Here is a 21,536-nt window from a genome sequence, read left to right as displayed (position 1 = left end):
AGATTGAAAGACATGCTATGAGCGGCTGAATGGTCAAATGAATCTAACGTTTCATAATTTCGATTTTCGTCCGGTGCAACATATTTTCAGTATGGTGGTTGCTCAGCTTTACTATTAACATGACGTAAAGTCATGATTTTATTAATGACACGGAGGCGAGTATTATTCCCACCCACCCTACCCGTGTTGGTGGTTAATTTACAGATCATTCATTGGAACTTTTGGATGACACGACATGGTAGATACAAATGTCACACGACTCGCAGGTGAGTAGGGTATCCGATGAATATAACTTATAGGATACTTATATTGATTGAATAACATGGTTGACGAGTTTGATGGTTGTGACCCAACAGTCGCAAGCTTTCGATATTATATATTTTCTTCTCTTTTAGCTTGAATACATCTTCAAGAGTTGGCGGTTGAAGTTGTTCCTAGTTAAACTTCCGGATATGTGTTCGTTTCGGGAGTTTGTGTTTTTTGTTGGAATACTTTGGACCCTACATTAATGGTCTTCGGGATCTACACAGAAAGAGGAGGAGTCAAGGAGCACCACACCCATATGGACAATATTGGATGCTGATTGGTGCCAGTGTTACTATGATTCTCTCATACTTCCTTCTTGCTGCTGGGAGTAAAATAAAGAAAGAGAATGCATAATACTCGCCTCCGTGTCATTAATAAAAAACTTCAGAAAATTACAACCCCCCGGTTAGTAGCCAGCAGTATGAGAGGGCACAATATCCAGAGATCACAATACACAAGGGAGGAATGATTGTGTTATATAGGAGGGACAGGTCAGGGACTTACTTCTGCTGAAGGCAGCAGGGAAACGTTGATCCAAGATGGCAGCGGCTGTTGCGGTAAGTGTCTCTCCCGGCCTAGGGCTGGACAAGTTGAGTGTGGGAGAGCACAGGGCTGGCGGGCCGCGGGGCTTGATAACTGAATCCGAAGTAAGCTTTCGTAGGGCAGCCATCCCGGGAGTACAGTATAGTATATTATGTATTACACAGTATAGTATATTATATAATATATAGTAATACATATACTATGTGTAATATCTAATATACTATGTAATATATAGTAATAAATACAATATTTTACTATGTAATCACACAGTATATTATATTTATTATTACAATATATCACACAGTAAACATAATATACTGTGTGATATATAATATATATATATATGTATAGTGTCTGTGTGTGGGGGGGGGATAAACAATATAACACTACATGGCATCATAGACTGTGTAATATATAGTTACAAAAAAAAGTCATTTTCGGTTTCCGGCCAAGGGCATCCTGAATTTTTGGTTTCGGCCCAGAATTTATTTCGGTGCATCCCTAATAAAAAAATACACTGTTATAGGACATTAATCCCAAAGGGGACGGGGGGGAGGAATGTGGTGTAGCCATTCTTGCCTTAAATAACATAAAAATAGAGATTATATACAAACAGAGCGATGAGATGAGTAGATTCTCCTTTGTAGTTTGTAAAATCAACGATAGAATATATTCTATTTTAAATATATATGCTCCAAATATGAAGCAAATACATTTTCTGAATAAAATCCTACAAAAAGTAAATGCACTTGTTCAAGGAACCTTTATATGCTGCGGTGATTTTAACTGCATTGCAGACTGTAATTTGGATAAGCATTATATAAGCAATAGTGAATGGAGTAATAGACAGGTTAGTCTCGCAAAAGCCTTTCAAGACACACTGGGTCGGTATGAATTATGTGATTCATTAGTTTTATTTAAATTTACAGCTGTTTTTCACTATTTATAAGCGCTTCTGTGATATTGCAATATATCTTTTTAGCAATCAGTTCCTCATACTGATATGCTTTATCATATGTGGACTTAATACTCATATTTTATATTTATATAAAAGTATACTATTTGTCATTAGTACCAACAGCCCTGTGTTGTTTTCGGGGCTTTTTGCTGCATAAGTGAGTACAATATGTTTTTCAAAGTTATTTTGTATTTTTTTCTGGAACCCCTGTCCAGATCCTCATATCTTTTTCTTTTTGTATGTGTAGTAGTTTATGCATTGATATTAATATTTTATGATATTAAGACACACCATGGTAATACTGCAGAGTATACACATATAAAGTTCTAGGCTATATTTGCGATACAATAGACATGCAAATGTAATAGTTTGATTCAATGAATATGTTTGATTTGTCTTTTTTTTATTATAGATCTAAATAAATAAATAAAAATTTAGAAAACAGCACCAGCAAGAGCACTTAGAGACAAGTTTGTGGTCACCGGGATGTTGCAGTTTGTTCTGCCGTCCTGGCTCATTCCAAGGACATGGGGAATTTCCAGTTTGAAGGCTGGTCAGTGGCAATCTACAGCGACTTACCCTTTACTGTACTGCTGGAAAAGAGGCTATTGGCTCCGATAGCTGCTCGACTGTGTGAACATTCGGTTATATACCACTGGGCAGGAGATGGTTCGCATTGCATGGAGATACTACCCAACCCTTGTCCTTTTCATAGGCGGTATATCTAAAAACAACTTGTAAAAGCTGCAGATTTTGTCAGCCTCCTTTACAAGCTCTCCATTTTTAAACCCACCCATACTTTCTGTGGCTGTCCAATCACAGACTTCCCAATGTAACTCAATGACAAGACTGTGCAAGGCAGGTGCTCAGGGCAATTGCTGCATCTTGAGTTTAGCTCCACTGAGCTAGCCAAACCATGAAGCTGGATCAAGGTTAATTAATAAAACTGCCATTTTCTATTGCAATATACATTTTTTGTACAACATACCGTCACACATAAAACACTTCATCAAACTAAAGTGCTTTATGGGTCCGGAGTGTCCCTCTAAATGGTACATTTTTTTATTGTGATGCAAAAGAAAAAAAAAATGTGTTGGCGTTTATAATCTTTGAAGTCAATACTCTGTTGAACCACCTTTGGCTGCAATAAGAGAGAGCAATTTAAACAGACAGCCTAGGCTCCAAAACAACATCTAAATAATGCCCTCTTACCTCAAGGGGATAAACAATTTTTGAACGGTTTAAACCCTAAGCTGCCTCCAGCGGACACCTCCACTACCACCCAGGCAGCATCTACTTCTGAATTGTCACTTAGAGAAAGCGCGGAGTGCCGCCTAGCAGAGGCGCCGCCGATTGCCTGAGAGCGGTCAGCTGACGCTCTCAGACATTCAGCGACTCCGCATTCACTAAACTGGCTTGGAATTGGTATGTTTATTTCCAAGCCAATTTAGTGAATGGGGAGAAACTGATGATCTGAAAGCGTTACCTGACTGCTCTCAGCCAATCAGCGACGGATCTGTCAGGGGAGGAGTGGCCACTGAAAGCAACTTTCGGGTTAAACCAGTGGTGTATTTTGGATCGGTGCTAACCTAGGCATGACGGAACTCGGGCAGCCCCTAATTTACATTTGCCCCACCCCTTCCTGTTAAAGAATAACACACAAGTTGACTTACAGACACACACTCACAGACACACTGATTTGACACAATCTGACACACAATCACTGACTCACTCACAGACACACAATCACTGACACACACATTCACTGTCAGACACATGCAATCACTCAGACACACAAGCTCCCTCAAAGACAGACACACCCTGACAGCCAGACACCGACAAACACTGCTACACACAGACACACTGACAGCCAGCCAGACACACACATTCCCCTCCCTCCCCCCCAACATTCACAGATTATTTTTTAATTTTAATTTAAATCCACCCAGCCTCCCTACCTTTGGGAGAGCTGGGTGGATTTTTACCTGGGGTCCAGTGGGGCTGCTGGCCAGGCTGCTTGGGCAGGGAGGGAGGCAAGCATGTAGGCAGTTGGGCAGCTAGCTGAATTCCAAGGCAGGTGGTGATGGAGCACTGATTTGTGAGCTCGCTCTGCTCAGCTCCCTCGCATGCCGCAGAGTGATACCGGGAGCCAGAATAGGATGTCATATTTCGGCTCCAAGCATCACTCTGCGGCACGCATTGGAACTCAGCTAGCCGTCTGTCACCAGGCCAACAAGGTATTTGCCTGGGCATATGGGGGGACGGCATTTTTTGCTGCCCACTGGAAAGTGCCACCCAAGACAAATGCCTTGTCTCGCAGAAAATACGTCACTGGGTTAAACTGTTAAAGAACATTTTATATCCCTTGAGATAGGAGTACCTCCATGTAACATAACAATTTAGATGGTTATTGTGGTTCCTGGAGTGTAAGTTTGAGTTACAGTGAGCATTTTAAGTTAAATCTCTGCAACAGGTGTTCACAAAAGGCAGATATTCAGATCTACAGAATTTATATAATCTGCCTATCATGGGTAGTGCTGGTCATCAGACTGGAAAACCTTCCTCAATAGTTGCTGCCTCTGGGCCTTTTAGATTACTTAATAAAAAAAATGTTTAAAGGGACACTAAAGTCACTGTTTAACGAAGCAGATTTGGTGTATAGATAATACCCATGTAGTCTCAGTGCACAATTCTCTTCCATTAAGAGACTTATACAGCCTTTCTAAACACTTCATGTAAAGAGTCAACTGTTTACACTTCCTTTATTGCAAATTTGGTTTAATTTTGGATTTCTTATCTCCTGCTCTGTTAGTAGCTTGCTATACCCTGCAGGAGCCTACTGTGCAAGTTAAATTTACAGAGAGAGAAACACTTTTAAAGTATGTTACCATGTGATTGAAAATGAATCCACCCATTTGTTTTCATGCAGGATGTGTGAGTCACAGCCAGGGGGAAGTGTGGCTAGGGCAACATAGACAGAAACAAAATTGTTTTAACTCCTAAATGGAAGAGAATGGAGCAGTGAGATTGCAGAGGCATGATCTGTACACAAAAACTGGTTAATTTAGATAAAATTGTTTTGGTTACTATAGTATCCCTTTAAGCAATAACTCTTCTTTCCACACTATGAAGACCTACATCTGGGTTATAGTTGACACATGGGTTTCTCCCATATCAGCTGCAATTTCCACATTTCATTCAGAGACCCTTTTGCTTTATGCCAGGCTGTCCAACCTGCGGCCCCCCAGATGTTGCCGAACTACAACTCCCATGATTCTTTCAATGAAACAGATAGCCAGGGAATCATGGGAGTTGTAGTTCAGCAACATCTGGGGGGCCGCAGGTTGGACAGCCCTGCTTGAGGCCTTTTTCTTATCTAATGCCCTCCCTACCGGGCAGCTGGGTTTGGTCCATTCTTTCACGACCCATTATGTTTTAGTCAATCTAGAATATCATTTTTATGACTTGTTTTAACCAATTCCGTCTTCGTGATATACATTTGACAATTTTCCTCTATGTATATATATTTGTATCCATTAATGGTTTAAATTCCTCCTAATTTGCTTGATGTTAGCAACAAGCATACTATGTTAGAATTTCCTATTCTTTGTATCAATATCATGTCCTATTTATATGTATGAATGGTTTCTCCTCCATGCACACATACATTTAGATGATTTTCATCCCATTACCTAACCTCTTTTTAGTAATAACACTATAATTTTTTTCTTTTTAATTAAAACTCTATTCATACAATGTTATCAGAATTTTGATGTTAGTATTGTTTTAAGCATGATCTGTGAGCTCACAGTACTCATTCCGTGCCGTGCCGAGACTGCCGACACCATGTTGTCTGTGCGCATATTGTCAATAAAGTTAGTTTGCGTTTCACGATGGTTTATGCGCATGTGCGGTGCCAACGGACATGCGTCATGACCTATGACGTTACGTTCAGAGTGGTCCACGCATGCGCGGACATAGTTTGAGGCGCAAAGATTGACGTTTAAAAGGAGTAAGACGGCAACAGAAGTTAGCTCCTGAGGAAGTCGGTTCCCCGACGAAACGCGGAGAGCCCATCTGTACTTCGACCCTGCAAATTTGGTATTAGCAGTTTGAATTTTGTTTATATGCACTTTATTTGCTTGGCACTTTATTTTGAACTGGTAGTGGACTACTAGCAACAGTGTTTGTATAACCAATTGTGCCTCTAACCTGTAATGCAAAGGGATAGTTAATATCAGTGGCAGATTGATCACTTTTTAATACTTCCCTGATTTGCAATGTGCACTTTATATAACTGTATCAGCTGCTTACCATAAGGGTCTGTTTTTAAGCCATTAAGCACTTTATGATCAAATAAATTATTATTTTTAATCTTTGCCTTCTGGCTATAATCGTCTTGAATTAATAAATTTGAGACAAGCTAGTATATTTAATATACACAATGACTGTATCTAGTTATCGGTTTACCTTTAACAGTGTTAGTTATTTGGGTTTGGTAGACTGCCTTAGCTAGGCAGAGCAAAATGATTTATCAAAGCCTATGCACTTTTTAAATTAATGGATTTAATTGTGCTTGGGATGATGTTCAAAGTTTGGAGATTTTTTTGACAACCTATATCTGATGATGGACATTAGTTATTACAGAAGGACACATATCAGGCAAGTAGCTTTCTCACTACATCAAACATGGAAATACAGGATTTTAAGTTGCGTAAATGCCACTTTGCCTATGTTCTATATCTGTACAGACCAATTCTGTAGATATCGGTTTGCATTTCAAAATCACAATGATATTATCCTCTGCCATTTTAATGGACAATTTACTCAATGTATCCACTTGCCCAGGTTGCAGCAACCTATGGCAAGCAGGTTGTCAGATCTGTTGGTAATGGCCCCAAGCAGACATCATAGGCAAATAATTTACAGATTTTACTATTAACATGACGTAAGGTCATGATTTTATTAATGACACGGAGGCGAGTATTATGCTGCACTCTTTCTTTATTTACCTCAGCAGCAAAGAAAAATAACATTAAATCAGTATAAAAGAAACCAGTAAATAACATGAGGTATATCTTCCTAGCAACAGGAACAGCCAATCAGCATCCTCTTTGTAGCATAATAGGCAGTGTCCAGTATACAACTTCCTCTTTCTTGCGATCCCGAACAAGGACAACAAATCCAAATAAAAAGTGGGCTCCAATTAGAGGGTATACGAGCCTTAAACTGGATCTCGAAGTCAAGCTGGAAGAGAAAGGAGAATATGGTAATATCCAAGTATAAAACTGGATTTATGCATAAATTCGCATTACATGGAATATCATATATATATATATATATATATATATATATATATATATATATATATATACACACACACACATATACATAACATGAAATTCAGTTTAGTCAAACCTTAAGCTCTTGACTGTCATTACAAGGATAAAACCCAGTAATCAAAAAAGACTTACCGTGAAGTCAACTTACCCAGAGAAGACCAAACCTTCAGGGATGGGAGGGAGGGATAATACTCGCCTCCGTGTCATTAATAAAATCATGACTTTACGTCATGTTAATAGTAAAATCTGTAAATTTTATTAAGACACGGAGGCTCCTATTATGCTAGTTCAAAGCTGTGAAATTATGTCTCCAGTGAAGTGTTGAATAGGTCTAAAGTAGAAATCATGGAATGTAGACTCCGAAGACCAGTCGCTCTCATAATATCCTCCAAGCGACAACCAATCGAGGAAGCCTTAGAAGCCATTGCCCATCGAACCGAATGAGGCACAGACACCTAGGTATCAATACCTGCTAGAGACATAACGTATTTGACCCACCAGGCTAGAGTAGACACAGGACGATGCGACTTTTGGAAGGAGATGAAGAGTTCCTGTTTCAAAGGATTCCGTAACTTAGTGGAACGATGTTCACACACCCATTAGTATGCAACAGGGCAAAGGAGAGAACTATTAGGGAAAACTGGGTAGAATTGATTTTAGAGGAGGTTTTTGTCCTCCGTGAAATGTCAAAGAGGACACCTTCTGGAGTAAAGGAACGAGCAACCAATTCAAGAGTTCGTACGTCAGAAAAACCTCCTGCAAGAAAAAAATTCGAGACAATAGAGACGTCCCACAAGACAGAGTATCGTGGTAAGGGTGGATGAGCAAACCATATTCCTCAGAGAAGTCAATATATGACAGGATGTCAACCGACAGGCGTCCAATTGAAACTTTGATGGCCAGCAGAAGTGGACGATCGGTAAGGTCCACAGTGCGATGGGCTTTACCTTCATCATAGAAGTCAGAAAAATGGAGGACAGACATAAAAGGAGCCGGTATGGGATTTAAATTTAATTTCATGCACCAACTATGCCATCTGCTCCAAGCAGATTTATAAGCCTGTCTCGTGTTGGGTGCACCCTTGATAAGTTGGGGAGTTGATTGCGAAACTCCCTTGACCGACCAAGGTTCCCTGAAATAGACTACACTATGAGATGCAAGAGACCTTGGAGAACAAGGGGATGAGTTACACCGTCCCGATCCTGAAGAAGGCACTTGAGAGATGGAAGGTCGATAACCCTCTTCGTAAGAGGAGAGAACTATGGTTGGGACGGCGATAGAGGAGCCACGATCACCAGGTGTCGGACTGGTGATATCGATGGAACGGCAACAGGGAATCAGTGCAAAGCGCAAAAAATCGTAATTCCTTGGAGAAAACATTCATAGCAAGTGTTATCGGATCTGGTCTCCAACTGAAAAAAATGGAAAGTTGAGCATTCAAACGAGAAGCGAAAAGATCTATTTGCAATAGACCACATAGGTTCCAGATGTCTTGGAAGACCATGGAATCCAAGTGCCAGTCGCTGGAATCTCTGAGTTGGCGTGAATACCAGTTTGCCGTAGTGTTGGAGAGACCTTGAATATATTCTGCCGTGACTGAAATGCTGTGTCTCAGGCAAAATTGCCAGCAATCACGAGGCATGTAGGTCAGAATTTTTTATTTTGTGCCTCCAAGTGATTGATGTAGCGGACTGCTGACACGTTGTCCATCTTCAGAATGACAGCGCATTGGGCTTGAGTTGGGGAGAAACTGTGGACTGATGGAGTGTCGATTCCAGGTTTGATTATCTGCCCTTGGTGGAAATATTTCCGCATTGAGCACCCTAACCGTGCAAACTTGCGTCGGATTTGATTATCAAATCTGGAGCTGTTCAAAATATGGTGCGCTTTTTCCAAGCTTCTATGTGAAGTAGCCACCCTTGGTGTTCACCCTCCGCTTCTGAGTCCAGAGTTACCATATCTGTGTATGATGCGCTGCCCTTGAGATAAAGTTTGTAATCGTTGTAGGGCTCGATAGCCAAGAAGACCTGGAAAAATGGCCTGTATAGATGCCGGTAGAAGGCCTAACATTCTCAACAGTTGTTTGAGAGAGAGTTGAGAGGTTGCTAGTGTTCGCCTATCTCCTTCTCGTTAATTGGCTAATTTTGCCACCGGAAGGTGTAGAGTTTGAAGGGTAGAATCTACAATAATCCAATATAACCCAGAAATTTGATTTGTTGCGTGGGAACGATAATGGATTTCTCCCAATTGATCAGGAAGCCTAGGTTCTCTAACAGAGTCAAAGTCCATGCAAGGTATGTCCGGATTAATTGAATAGACTGAGCCAGAATGAAAATGCCGTCTAAATATATTATAAGACGTGAGCTTGGTGAAGCACCATGGAGCCGAAGACAGTCCACATGGGAGGCGCCTGTACCTCTATTTACTGCCCTACCATGTAAATTGCAGGAAGTTCCCGATCTTGATGTTGTACTGGGATAGGCACTGTGAGATATGCATCCTGCAGATCCAATTTGGCCATCGAATCTGGGAAACAAGAAAAGGTTGCTTACGTAACCCAGGGTTTGTGCCGCAATCTCTACGATTGATTGTCCACTGAGTCTGCGTCTCATTGGGAAAAAACAATTTCCCTTGATGGGGAACATTGAACAGGTAGAGAAAGGAAGTCTATGCAATACCCTTTCACAGTGTGAAGAACCTAAGCATCTGATGAAATGAGGGATCATACATGGGAAAAATGTGTGAGCCTGCCCCCCACTATCAGTAAGGAAGAATGGAAATTGTGAAGACTTCTTAGGAGCACCTCTTAGGCCACTAACAACCCAGGGTCTACCACTTTGTGGGAAGGAGGTTGGTATAGTGCATTGTTCAAAGAAATCGGCTCGGCAAGTATAAGAGCCTTGGTTCTGTCTAAAAGAACTTCTGTTTGTTTAGCCGGACAAAGGAGCCCAATTATTTTACAAAGTTGTCCCCACAGAGAAAACATTTTGCCTGTGTTATCTGGCTTGTTCAGAGCCATAGTTAAACATTTGGGCTCAATCTTGAGCAAGATCAATTTGTGGCGTTCTGTGACAACCGCATTGTTGGCGTTGCCAACTTAAATCACTCTCTGGATCTAACCACTTAAGATGGCGCAATCTAATTCTAGATCATCCTCTACTGCTTCAAAGATCTTGGCTGCTGAGCCCAAGATGCCCAGGATTTTATCCCGACCGTTTTGCAATGAGAATCTAAGCCTTTAGATGGCTTCCATCCGGTCTTACTCAGGATTTGAATGATCTTAGGATCGACTGATAGCGTTTTACATGAGTCATCAGGGACTGTTCGGCATGGCCATTCAGCCCGCCATTTATTTCACTTTGCCTTCTCAAAAGGCTTGCGTACTCTGGATGCAATATACTTGGCTACATGGTCTGAGGAGACCAGTGGGTGACATAGGTCATCAGGTTCGAATAGGGGTTCACATTGAGTGTCCAAGATCCTATTGGTGTCCCTGAGTCCACATAATCTACCTAAATCTTGGTAGGTTTAACAGGACATGTATCCCAAACGGGATTAGCATCCTCTTCATCAGTAATTTCATAATCAGGATCAGAAATATCCTCTGAATCCTCCATATAGGACTCAGGGAACTCATCCTCAATATCACCGAGCTCAGATTCAGAGTTTAGTTGGGCTTTTTCCCTTTTCCAAAGTCTAGTCGATTTTGCCCGACTAGTAGCTCTTTTGCGCGGTGGTAAATTAATCGCGCCATCCGTGACAGGTATGGTACTGTCCATCTCTATTGTTTTGGAGGAGTGTTTAGCCTTATATGAGGCATTGCATCCTGACACCAGGGCCTTGTCATTGCTTTTGCCATGGAAGTGTCAATTAAAGCCTGCATGTCAGCAGGATCAGTAAAGCAGAAATTCAGCCTCATCTCCAGAGATACCTGGAGTGGCTGCTACATTAATCTGCATGTTTGCTGTAGACCCAGAAAGATCCTGTCAGGCTGCATCATAAATATACAAACAAACCTAAGGGGATGAATAAAGTAAAATAATACCAAAAGGAAAGTTAAAGTACTCACAATAGTGAAAAAATTAAGAAAAAAAAATAGCAATTGTAATATAAAAACACTGGAGCTGCCACTATACCTAAACCCCAACTTGGATTTCTGGCAGTTGGTGGCAGAGCAGCAGCCAGACAGATAAATGAAGGGAAAAAACAGCACCATAACACTGTGCAGGGGATAAGACGCCCCTGAGCCCCAATTGATGGTAATTTTGGGGCCAGGGAGGTCAGAGGGGAAAGAAATTATCAAAGGATATACAATAAAGCATATAACTGAAGCAAATGAAATAAATACATCAAATTAAGTTAGAATGAAGTAACTAAATATATTTATAAACATGAAAATATTACAATTAAAATGTAATAACTATAATAACTATATTAACCACAGTAATGATATGAATAAAGTAAAGTAAAAGATCCCACAGTTAAGAACCATGGGACCCAGTGTCATTTAACTGAGGTAGCAGCAAAGAAAGAGGAAGTTGTATACTGGACACTGCCTATTATGCTACAAAGAGGATGCTGATTGGCTGTTCCTGTTGCTAGGAAGATATACCTCATGTTATTTACTGGTTTCTTTTATACTGATTTAATGTTATTTTTCTTTGCTGCTGAGGTAAATAAAGAAAGAGTGCAGCATAATACTCGCCTCCGTGTCTTAATAAAATTGAAAACTACCTGCTGTTATATATTATCACTGTAAGTCATTCTACGATCACAAAATAGTTTGGTGTATTTTTAGTAAATCAGATTTCAATAAACAATGTCTGTGCTTAAATTCAAATTCTCAAAAGAATATTTAGCAAAATAAATATAATAGTCAGCAAATATTGTCATCTGTAAATAAATAATTTTTTATTTTTTTAAAAACAGCATATTTATACTTCAATATATCCACCTTCATATATTTAGGGCTGGTCCCACGGGCTAATATTAACCAAGAATGGTATTTACTTTTGCTGTGACAATCACAAATGTTAGTTTAAATTTTGCTGAGAAGGGATAATTGTATATTACTTTGTTACAGTGTTCCCATTAGGTACATTGAGGTGACTTCAGGTCTCGGCTAAGCTGTCACAATCCTTGTTTCTCTGAAAATGTGCATGCTTTATAACTTTCGATGTGCACTCAAGTATTTTCGCAGTACAGAAGAAGTGAATGAGCCTGTAGAGCTGGTACTGAAGGGTATCGCCTCAGAGCCCAAATTCTTCCATTTCTTACTTACTATCAGTGTATAATATTATTATTATTGTACATAATTTGTTAGATAGATACTCCTAATTCTATAGGTATATCTGTACTGACATATATTAGTAACATTTATATTCGTTAGCATTAAAACAAATTATGATTTAATTCAATGCCTGGGAATTTCAAGAATAGAACACTTTCATATAGTAATTCTGCTCAAATCCTCATGCTTCAATGGTGATTTAACAAGCTATAGGTAAGAAGATCTCCCCGGCGCAGTAAAAAGTTCTCTCTATGGTAGCTAAGATCTGCTCTGCTCCTTTGTAGACAAGCATCTATCTACTCTGTGCAAAACAGAAGTTTGGGTTTAACCCCTTTAGGACACATGACGGAAATAGTCTGCCACGATTCCATTTTATTTCTGAAACTTAAGGGGTTAAGATACATCTTATGTGCTATAAAGTGGAATTAACCACAATATAGATTACCCAAATATCAATGAGCTTGTGTTTGACAAATAAAAGAAACAAAGATCAGGATTTACCTGTTTTTTAATTTTGAATTATGTTCTTTAAAATAACAGTAATGAAACAAAAAAAAAAAACAAAAAAAGATAGAATGACAATTTAACATTTTATATGCCATCTGCACTCCTTTCTTATTTTATCCACCCAGTTTGTATTGTCAAACACCTACTCTAGAAAGTGAATTTCTCCAGAAAAAATAATTGTAATAGCATACAGCACTTCCAAAGGTTTAGCATGCTGCACATCTACATGTCTCAACTTTTTAAAAGTGCTTGCCGACATCAAAACTATATTAAGATATGCAAGCTTGATATTTTTTAATACATATATTCAACAACAAATGCAAAGACATAAAAATGGTTAAACGATGTGCTTATTTTCACAAGTAAGCAATACAGTTTCACAAAAAGGCCAGAAAGATGTAAAATTAATATTGGTATGAGGGCAGACTGCACCATACTGTAGATACAGTTCTATTTCTACTACACTGTACAGTGCTTTACAAGCGGTTATAGCAGCCTGCAAATAATCCATTTGGTGTACTAAATGTTGCAGATCCCCTTCATCACTTTTTCATTTTATCAGTACAATGCCTGTTATAAGGCTATAGTGCCATATAGATGAACAAGCTGCAGCACTGATTCAATATGTAGTAACATATTGAATGTGAATGCAACACAGACACTTGCCCGATCCATAATTAAACTAGTTTTGTGTTTAAACTTCTTTTCCATTGCAGAGACCAGGTTCTCTCTGCAGCCTGATCATCCATTAACATATATTCCTATAATATCCATTCATCAACTCACCAACAAATCTAACCATATGGTTCACACAATGGTAATCATGGATACTCTTAGGTACCAGGAATTAAATGGTCATTTGACGTTTTTTAATAAATGAAATACCAGTTCCAAATAATACTGTAAATTCAGAAAATTAGTAAGCAGACATTATAGAATATGCATAGCCATACATATCAAATAGTAAAGCAATAATTACTTTTATATAAAAGTATTTTTCAAAAAAAATATTCTTTTATAGAATGTGACAGATCTGCTTTATCAAAAAGTACAGCGTTTTATTTAGTTGGATACCCAGTCCTATAATCTTTTGACAAACAACTTTTAACAAAGTGCATACAGATGATTTTTGCTTTATAATTTAAAATGTGAAAAACAGGTACAACAATTGCAATACCAGAAGACTGCAATCTACAACAAATATCAAACACAGATTGAACTTGCTATGTTACATTAATATTGATGTGATAATTGCTTTTATAACAGTGCACAATTTAACACACTTAAAAGCTCTAGAATAAACATTTGGCTATGTCTCATTCTCTTGCTGTATCAGATTGGTAGACAACACTGTGCAGAGTACAGTTCTTGCACAGTATTAGAGAAGATGAAACAAACACTTCAATTTAGAATCTAATTAAAATGATTCAATCCCCATTGAAAAAAAAAGGCTTATCAAAATGTACACTCAGTGGTTTGCAATGAACAAATCAAACTAAAGCAATTGAAAGAGCTCAACACACTGAATGCTTCAAGTGGTTTCCCCAAACTGAAAATGCTACTTATAATGACTTCCCAGTCTTAAAATTATTTAAGGCCCTGAATAGAATACCTCACAACAGCACAAATATGTCAAACAGGTTCTGTTTCCAGCAAACCTGATGCAACTAACCAAGAGCTTCATTAGTTGCTTGAGCTGGAACACTAGAAATACCTGAACTGGCTAGAGGTTAGCGGAGTGTCAAAAGAGTGGTCCACAAAATTAAAGGACCACTCTAGTGCCAGGAAAACATACTCATTTTCCTGGCACTAGAGTGCCCTGAGGGTGCCCCCACCCTCAGGGACCCCCTCCCGCACGGCTCTGGAAAGGGGAAAGTGTTTAAAACTTACCTTTTTCCAGCGGTGGGCGGAGAGCTCTCCTCCTCCGATCCTCCTCTTCTCCTCTTCTCCTCCCCGTCGGCTGAATGCGCATGCGCGGCAAGAGCTGCGCGCGCATTCAGCCGGTCACATAGGAAAGCATTTATAATGCTTTCCTATGGACACTTGCGTCCTCTCACTGTGATTTTCACAGTGAGAATCACGCAAGCGCCTCTAGCGGCTGTCAATGAGACAGCCTCTAGAGGAAATAGGGGAAGGCTTAACCCATTCACAAACATAGTAGTTTCTCTGAAACTGCTATGTTTATGAAAAAATGGGTTAACACTAGAAGGACCTGGCACCCAGACCACTTCATTAAGCTGAAGTGGTCTGGGTGCCTAGAGTGGTCCTTTAAGAGAAAAGATTATCGCCCTTCACAAACAAGGAACAGGATACAAAAAATGTTCCTAGAAAAACCACTGGAAGCATAGTTTGCAGGTTCAAGGTTGAAGGAACAGTGGTTACACTACCTGGACGGGGCAGAAAAAGGAAGCTATCAATGACAGCAACAAGATATCTGAGAAGGCAAGTTGTGAAAAACCCTTGAGTGACTGCAGAAGATCTGCAGCAAGACTTGGTGGCAACATGCACTAAGGTTTCAGTAAGCACAGTAAGGTGCATACTTAACACAGAAGGCATCCATGCCAGAATTCCAGTACATACACCACTACTGACCCAAGAAAATGAAGCATACACTGGGAAAAAAAAAAAAAAAAAAACACTGCCTACAGTAAAGCATGGTGGTGGCTTGGTGATGCTCTGCAACCTCTGGCACTGGAAAACTGTAGCATATGTTACACAAGATGGATTCATTTAAAGGACCATTATAGGCACCCAGACCACTTCAGCTTAATGAAGTGGTGTGGGTGCCAGGTCCAGCTAGGATTAACCCTTTTTTCTATAAACATAGCAGTTTCAGAGAAACTGCTATGTTTATAATGGGTTTAATCCAGCCTCTAGTGGCTGTCTCATTGACAGCCGCTAGAGGGCTTCCGCGTTTCTCACTGTGATTTTCACAGTGAGAAGACGCCAGCGTCCATAGAAAAGCATTGAAAATGCTTTCCTATGGACTGGCTGATTGTGCGCGCGGCTCTTGCCGCACATGCGCATTCAGCCAGTGACTGAAGAAGAGTGAGGAGAGGAGGAGAGCTCCCCGCCCGGCGCTGGAGAAAAAGGTAAGTTTAACCCCTTCCACTCCCTACAGCCCGGCGGGAGGGGGGCCCTGAGGGTGGGGGCACCCTCAGGGCACTATAGTGCTAGGAAAACGAGTATGTTTTCCTGGCACTATAGTGGTCCTTTAAGTATCAAGAAATTCTAGGAAAAAATGTCACGCCAGCTGTGAGGAAGTTGAAGCTTGGCCATCACTGGACTTTCCAACAAGACAATGAACCCAAGCATTCCTCAAATTCCACCAAGGCTTGGTTGCAGGAGTCCTGGAAAATTCTACAGTGGTCATCACAGTCACATGATTTGAACCCCATAGAAAATCTCTGCTGAGATTAGAAGAAGGCGGTTGCAGCACGCAAACCCAATAATATTACTGAACTGGAGGCCACTGCTCATGAGCAATGGGCTAAGATTCCTCAGGCACGCTGCCAGAAGCTGGTGTCTGGCTATGCACCCAGTTCGTAGCAGGGCATAAAAGCAAAAGAGTGCTCTACTAACTACTTAAGATGCTTGCCATGAAGGGGTTGAATAATTTTAAGACTGAAGAAATTATAAGTTTCCTTTATAGTTGAATTTGCGTAAACCACTTGAACCATTCGTACAACTGTATATTATACAAACACTAGTTTTAAAAAGCAAAGATAAAAGAAAATTCTGAATTATATTAACCTAAAATGCTCTTGGAGTGACTTACAGTGGCCATCCATATCAAACTGCACATGTGCCTTAAAGGGACACTATAGGCACCCAAACCAGCTGCAAACCTTGCAGTTTCAGAGAAACCACAATGTTTACATTGCAAGGTTAAGATAGCCTCTAGTGTGGGTCTACCCGACAGCCACTAGAGGTGCTTCCTGGCCTTTCACAGAGTCTGATGTGCAGTGTCTTCTAAAATCCCACAGGAAAGCATTGAGTTAATGCTTTCCTATAGGGAAAGCCTAATGAGCGTGCAGCACTCTCCAAGCATGCACATTAGGTACCCCTATTGGCTGACGTTGATGGAGGAGTGCACAGAGTGACTTCAGTGCTGGCATTAACTAAGTGTTTAAATGTTGGTTTATTTTTTTTAATCCTTTACTTTGCATCAGGGGGTTGGGAAATGCAATTAAAAGCCTTGGTGTTTTGCCCTTTACAATGACTATAATGCAGGATGATTTTCCTTTGAGTTGACGTCACTGAGCTAAAAAGGAAAGTCATGTTGTCTTCGTTCATTCATCAAAAAAAATTGTCTGACAAAATTTTGATCACATCTAGTCGGTTTGGTTGACCAACACATTTTGGCCAACCATTAATATCTATGGCCTGCATGCAACATTAGCAACCAGACAAATAGTTAATAACCTTCAATGGCGTGAGGGCAAACAATGGTGTGGCTGGCCAACACTTGCTAGACAGCAGTCACATTAATGTAAAGAAAAGGGAAAAAATGGAGGTCAATTTGACCCATCTAATAGTATAATGGAGGGTGAAGACCTCCCTTATGCCCTGACCTGCTAAGCTGAATGTGGTGGCATATCAACCAGGTATTTAAAACAAGGGGATGGTGCCTTAAAAATAACAGGCTGTTCACTGTTTAGCATACATTCCCCACTTGAGGCATGGCATGGGGAAGCATGAATGTGGTATAAAAGTATTTTATGAAAACCAAAACAAGTATATACACTAAAGTGAATAATATACTACGTAAAAACTAAAAGTGTTCCCAGGTGTACCTCACAAACACCTTACAAGAAATAAACACAACAAAGATGGGAAAAAACACCTAGTATACATATAAAATATAAATGACTGTATACTAGGTGTTTTTTCCCCCATCTTTGTTGTGTTTATAAAAGTATTTTATGCCTCGCTCACTATTGCTGCTCGCTGCAATAGCCAAATGAACACACAAGTCTAATGGACAGCACCTAAGCTACATTATTCACCCATTAATCAAGTTGCCATACTTGGACTTAATCTTTGTTCAGCATCAGTGACTAGCACGTATGAATAGACTACTACTCAGTTTGAAAAGCAAAACATGAATCTGCAATATGGTTTTCAGGATTTAATGGGACACTCCAAGCAACAACAATTTAAACCCCAAGTTGCCTCTAGCTGCAATTTCCCACCCCTCACTATAGTACTCTGGCGCTTATGTGAGTTTCAATGGATATTCCAACATAGTTTTTAATGGGTATTTTATCATAATGATGGGATCACTTTTACTGCACCTAATGTGCGTGCATGATCCCATACAGCATAGCATGTCTTCTCAGAGTTCTGAGAATATACAGACATGCAGGAGCTGTAGGTAGCACTTAAGATGTGTCGACTACTAGATAACCTGCTAAGTTCAATTCTTCAACTCACCTATAGTGACAGCTTTGCATTTTTCCCTCTGATCAATAAAACTGGATGGGAGTGAAGTTATGCTGGAAGAATAGAACCTAACTACAAATTTTAGGCTAAAAAAATCAATAAAATAAAAACACTTAACTGAACACATAACCAACTTTTCTCATTCTTCCAGTTTAGCAAGTTTGCCTAAAAATGTAAATGTATTAATAATAATGCTAATTCCAAGAAAGGAAAAATGGTTTTGGCTCTCCAGCTACAGTGCACAAGAACAGTATTACAAAGCCATCACAGGGGATAGCCATTTCAAATATACAGATCTGGATATAATACTGAAAGCACAGTTTTGTTCAAGGCAAAAAAAAAAATAAAACACAACCTCATCCACATACTAGCTGGCCTTCCTCTCTCATGCCTCTGCCAGGCTAATCCACCATACTGACGGTCACTCTGTATCCGCTGCATAGAGATATTAGAGTCTCTTCACTGGCTTCCCCATCCACAGCTTCTCACTGACTTCCTGTCCTCCCTGATCTACAAATCTATTCCAGCTAACAACGACCTGCTCCTTGTATCACCTCTACCCATGCTAGACTGCATGATTTCTACTGTGCAACATCAGACTTTTTCCTTAAGGGATTAAAGAAGTGTTTACCATCTCAGCAACCACATATAGCGGTTTATTTGGAAACATTTATAATCTTGCTCTTTAATATGTTCATTGCTTAACCAATCACAAACCAACAATAACAGGGAACATATTATGTATATTTGTTCTGTCAGTGACTTGCACTTTTATATTGTCTCACCTCCATTAATCGGTGCCTCTGATCTTGCCTCTTGAAATGTAACTGGGAAGCCCCTCAATATATCATGCTCCAGAGAAGCCCACATTGCAGCCAGATGAGTAGGCAGATAAGCAGATAAAATTACCTCAGATGTGGGCTGACAAGTAGTTTATGACAGATACCACAGGGTGTTAATGATAATTCTGAAAGACCTGAAATATAATTTAATTTATGTAATACACAGAACTGTACTTAACATATAATTACAGTCAATTATTTATCGGAGTTATTAAAAAATAAAATTAAAATAAAAAGATAATAGCTTGCAAAAATCAGGCCCAATTAGAAAACGTTGGGGAAACAATCTCTATAACTCATCTTTTGAACATCATTTGTTAAATAAACCCAATGTTTAGTAAATAACACTCCCCAAAACAAATGCATATGGTATACAGCAGAAGGCTCTTAAACATTTTACATACATGCCAACAGTAACTCAAAGTTATATTTCAACCACATACTTAAAATTAATACATATCTAGCTTTTAGTAGCCACGGGAAAACTAGTGAAATGGGTTTATGACCAAATATTTCTCAGAGAAAGTCAGTTTTTAGGACCAGGTATATTCATATTTTATGAATTTTATGTTTCTTCACAGAACTTATTTTCCTGACATTGTACATTGTGTATATGGTTTGACAGACGTACTTAAAAACACAATGACAGAATAGCAATTCGGCTTTATTAAGCACCATAACATAAACAAAGTTGAGATATATATATATATATATATATATATATATATATATATATCTCACATGATTGGGCACTCTCCATCCTGAGGTTTACATACAAAGCAAATTTGATGTTTGGAAATGATTAACACATATCTGACTGTCACAGAATGGTGAGAGATGTAGGTGATCTGTTGATGTCTTGGATTCTGCAAAAAAAAGATGAATATTTCAGGAAGTTATTAAAAAAAGTTATATCGCCTCGAAAGCATGAGTCGTCCTTTTACAATGGGCAATGTTGGCATGTATGTAAGAAATGTCACATACCTAGCACAATACTGTCACTAATCGGCGGTATTCAAAGACCGATTAATGCCAAACGACTAAGACAACTACACAGGAATTAGATAAAACATCACATATATGCCACGTTTACCCAAAATAACAAAACTATTCTATTTACAGCACGAACGCAGTTCAAGCCTTTAAACTGGGCGCACTCACCGACACACATGTGCTACTTTCCTGCCTCAGGAAGCTGCCATGACACTGTCGCTAAGGCGCGATTATCCGACGTCATGAGGGCGGGACTCTAGTCTTGTCACACAGATACCACGTGGAAGCACTGTGTGTGTTTTGAAATGGTTCTAAGTTCTATGCGGCATTATCATAAATATTTCTCATTATTTAGGTTCACAAGTAAAGTGTATGAAAACATTTTTTATGTGTGTGAGAGTGGAATGGAGACGGTTGTCAGTAAAAAAATAAAGAACCATGCCAAACAAGCAGCCCTTTACCCTTAGTTTGCGACGCTTTGTATCAATTGTGTCCCCGTTCTTCTTGCAGCATGCAGCCTCCCACACCCATCATGAGAAAGGCAGGCTATTTCTTACCTGGAGAGATCTGAGCAGGGATGTGCAGCTCTTCCATAAAAAAAAAGCTCTGAACATTAAACAGTGAACCAGACTAATAATATCAAACCCCATAGACCAGAATAATATTCTCCTGGTTGGTGTGGGAGGTGTGCAGTAAGGGGCGGTTTCGGCATACAGGGTTATTCACTAAAGTCTGAATGACCTTGTACCAAATGGGGCAAAAACATCCTGTGCTGTACAGGGTCATTTGGACTGCAAAATCTGTATATTGTTTACGCTATTAACAAAATCCAAATTTTGCAATTCAGGCTCCAAACGAGCTTTAAAGTGGCACTGTCATGGCTGAATCCCGTTTTTTTTTTGTTTTTTTTTACCCCCCCCCTCCCGACTCCACTACATCTAACTGACCCTCTAGTAACCCCCAAATGCCCGTAAGCCCCACTAACAACCAATTTTTTTATCTTTATTTTGTGCCCCGACCTATATTCAGGGTGCCGCCATCTTTGTGGGGGTAGATGAAGTCCCTGTGGGATACGTCATCTCAAATTTCATCTATTCATTCATTTGTCAGAAAGACGAATGAATGAAAAGAAATGTCAGACGAACAAACAAACACTGAATATCAGAGTTCATTCGTTAGTTCAATTTATAATGTTTTATCAATATATTAATTTTTTTTGTAAATCTTTATTTTGGTGTGCAACAAAAGATTAACATACAGGCTTGCATTGCCACGACAGCATCAACAAGCTTAATGTAGACAAACATTTG

The 21,536-nt window shown here is 39.5% G+C and overlaps 1 protein-coding gene across 3 annotated transcripts in view; it reads right to left on the bottom strand.

The window, feature by feature from the left end:
* Nucleotides 1-20,450, bottom strand: part of TTC27 (tetratricopeptide repeat domain 27) — a 559,369-nt gene extending 538,919 nt beyond the window's left edge. Inside the window, exons 1-3 of one of the 3 annotated variants that reach the window (XM_063443110.1) lie at nucleotides 20,395-20,450; nucleotides 20,010-20,099; nucleotides 19,177-19,367 (exon numbers count right to left, since the gene is read on the bottom strand). In XM_063443110.1, the coding sequence (XP_063299180.1) occupies nucleotides 19,177-19,261 (85 nt within the window). In that variant the 5' untranslated portion in view covers nucleotides 19,262-19,367; nucleotides 20,010-20,099; nucleotides 20,395-20,450. Of the gene's footprint in view, nucleotides 1-19,176; nucleotides 19,368-19,864; nucleotides 19,885-20,009; nucleotides 20,100-20,394 lie in introns of those variants that run through there. The other 2 variants (XM_063443111.1, XM_063443112.1) reach the window with 2 other exon arrangements.
* Between the last annotated feature and the right edge of the window lie 1,086 nt (nucleotides 20,451-21,536).

This window comes from Pelobates fuscus, chromosome 2 (assembly GCF_036172605.1).
Source record: "Pelobates fuscus isolate aPelFus1 chromosome 2, aPelFus1.pri, whole genome shotgun sequence".
Taxonomy (NCBI): domain Eukaryota; kingdom Metazoa; phylum Chordata; class Amphibia; order Anura; family Pelobatidae; genus Pelobates; species Pelobates fuscus.
This window is presented reverse-complemented; position numbering and strand designations above follow the sequence as displayed.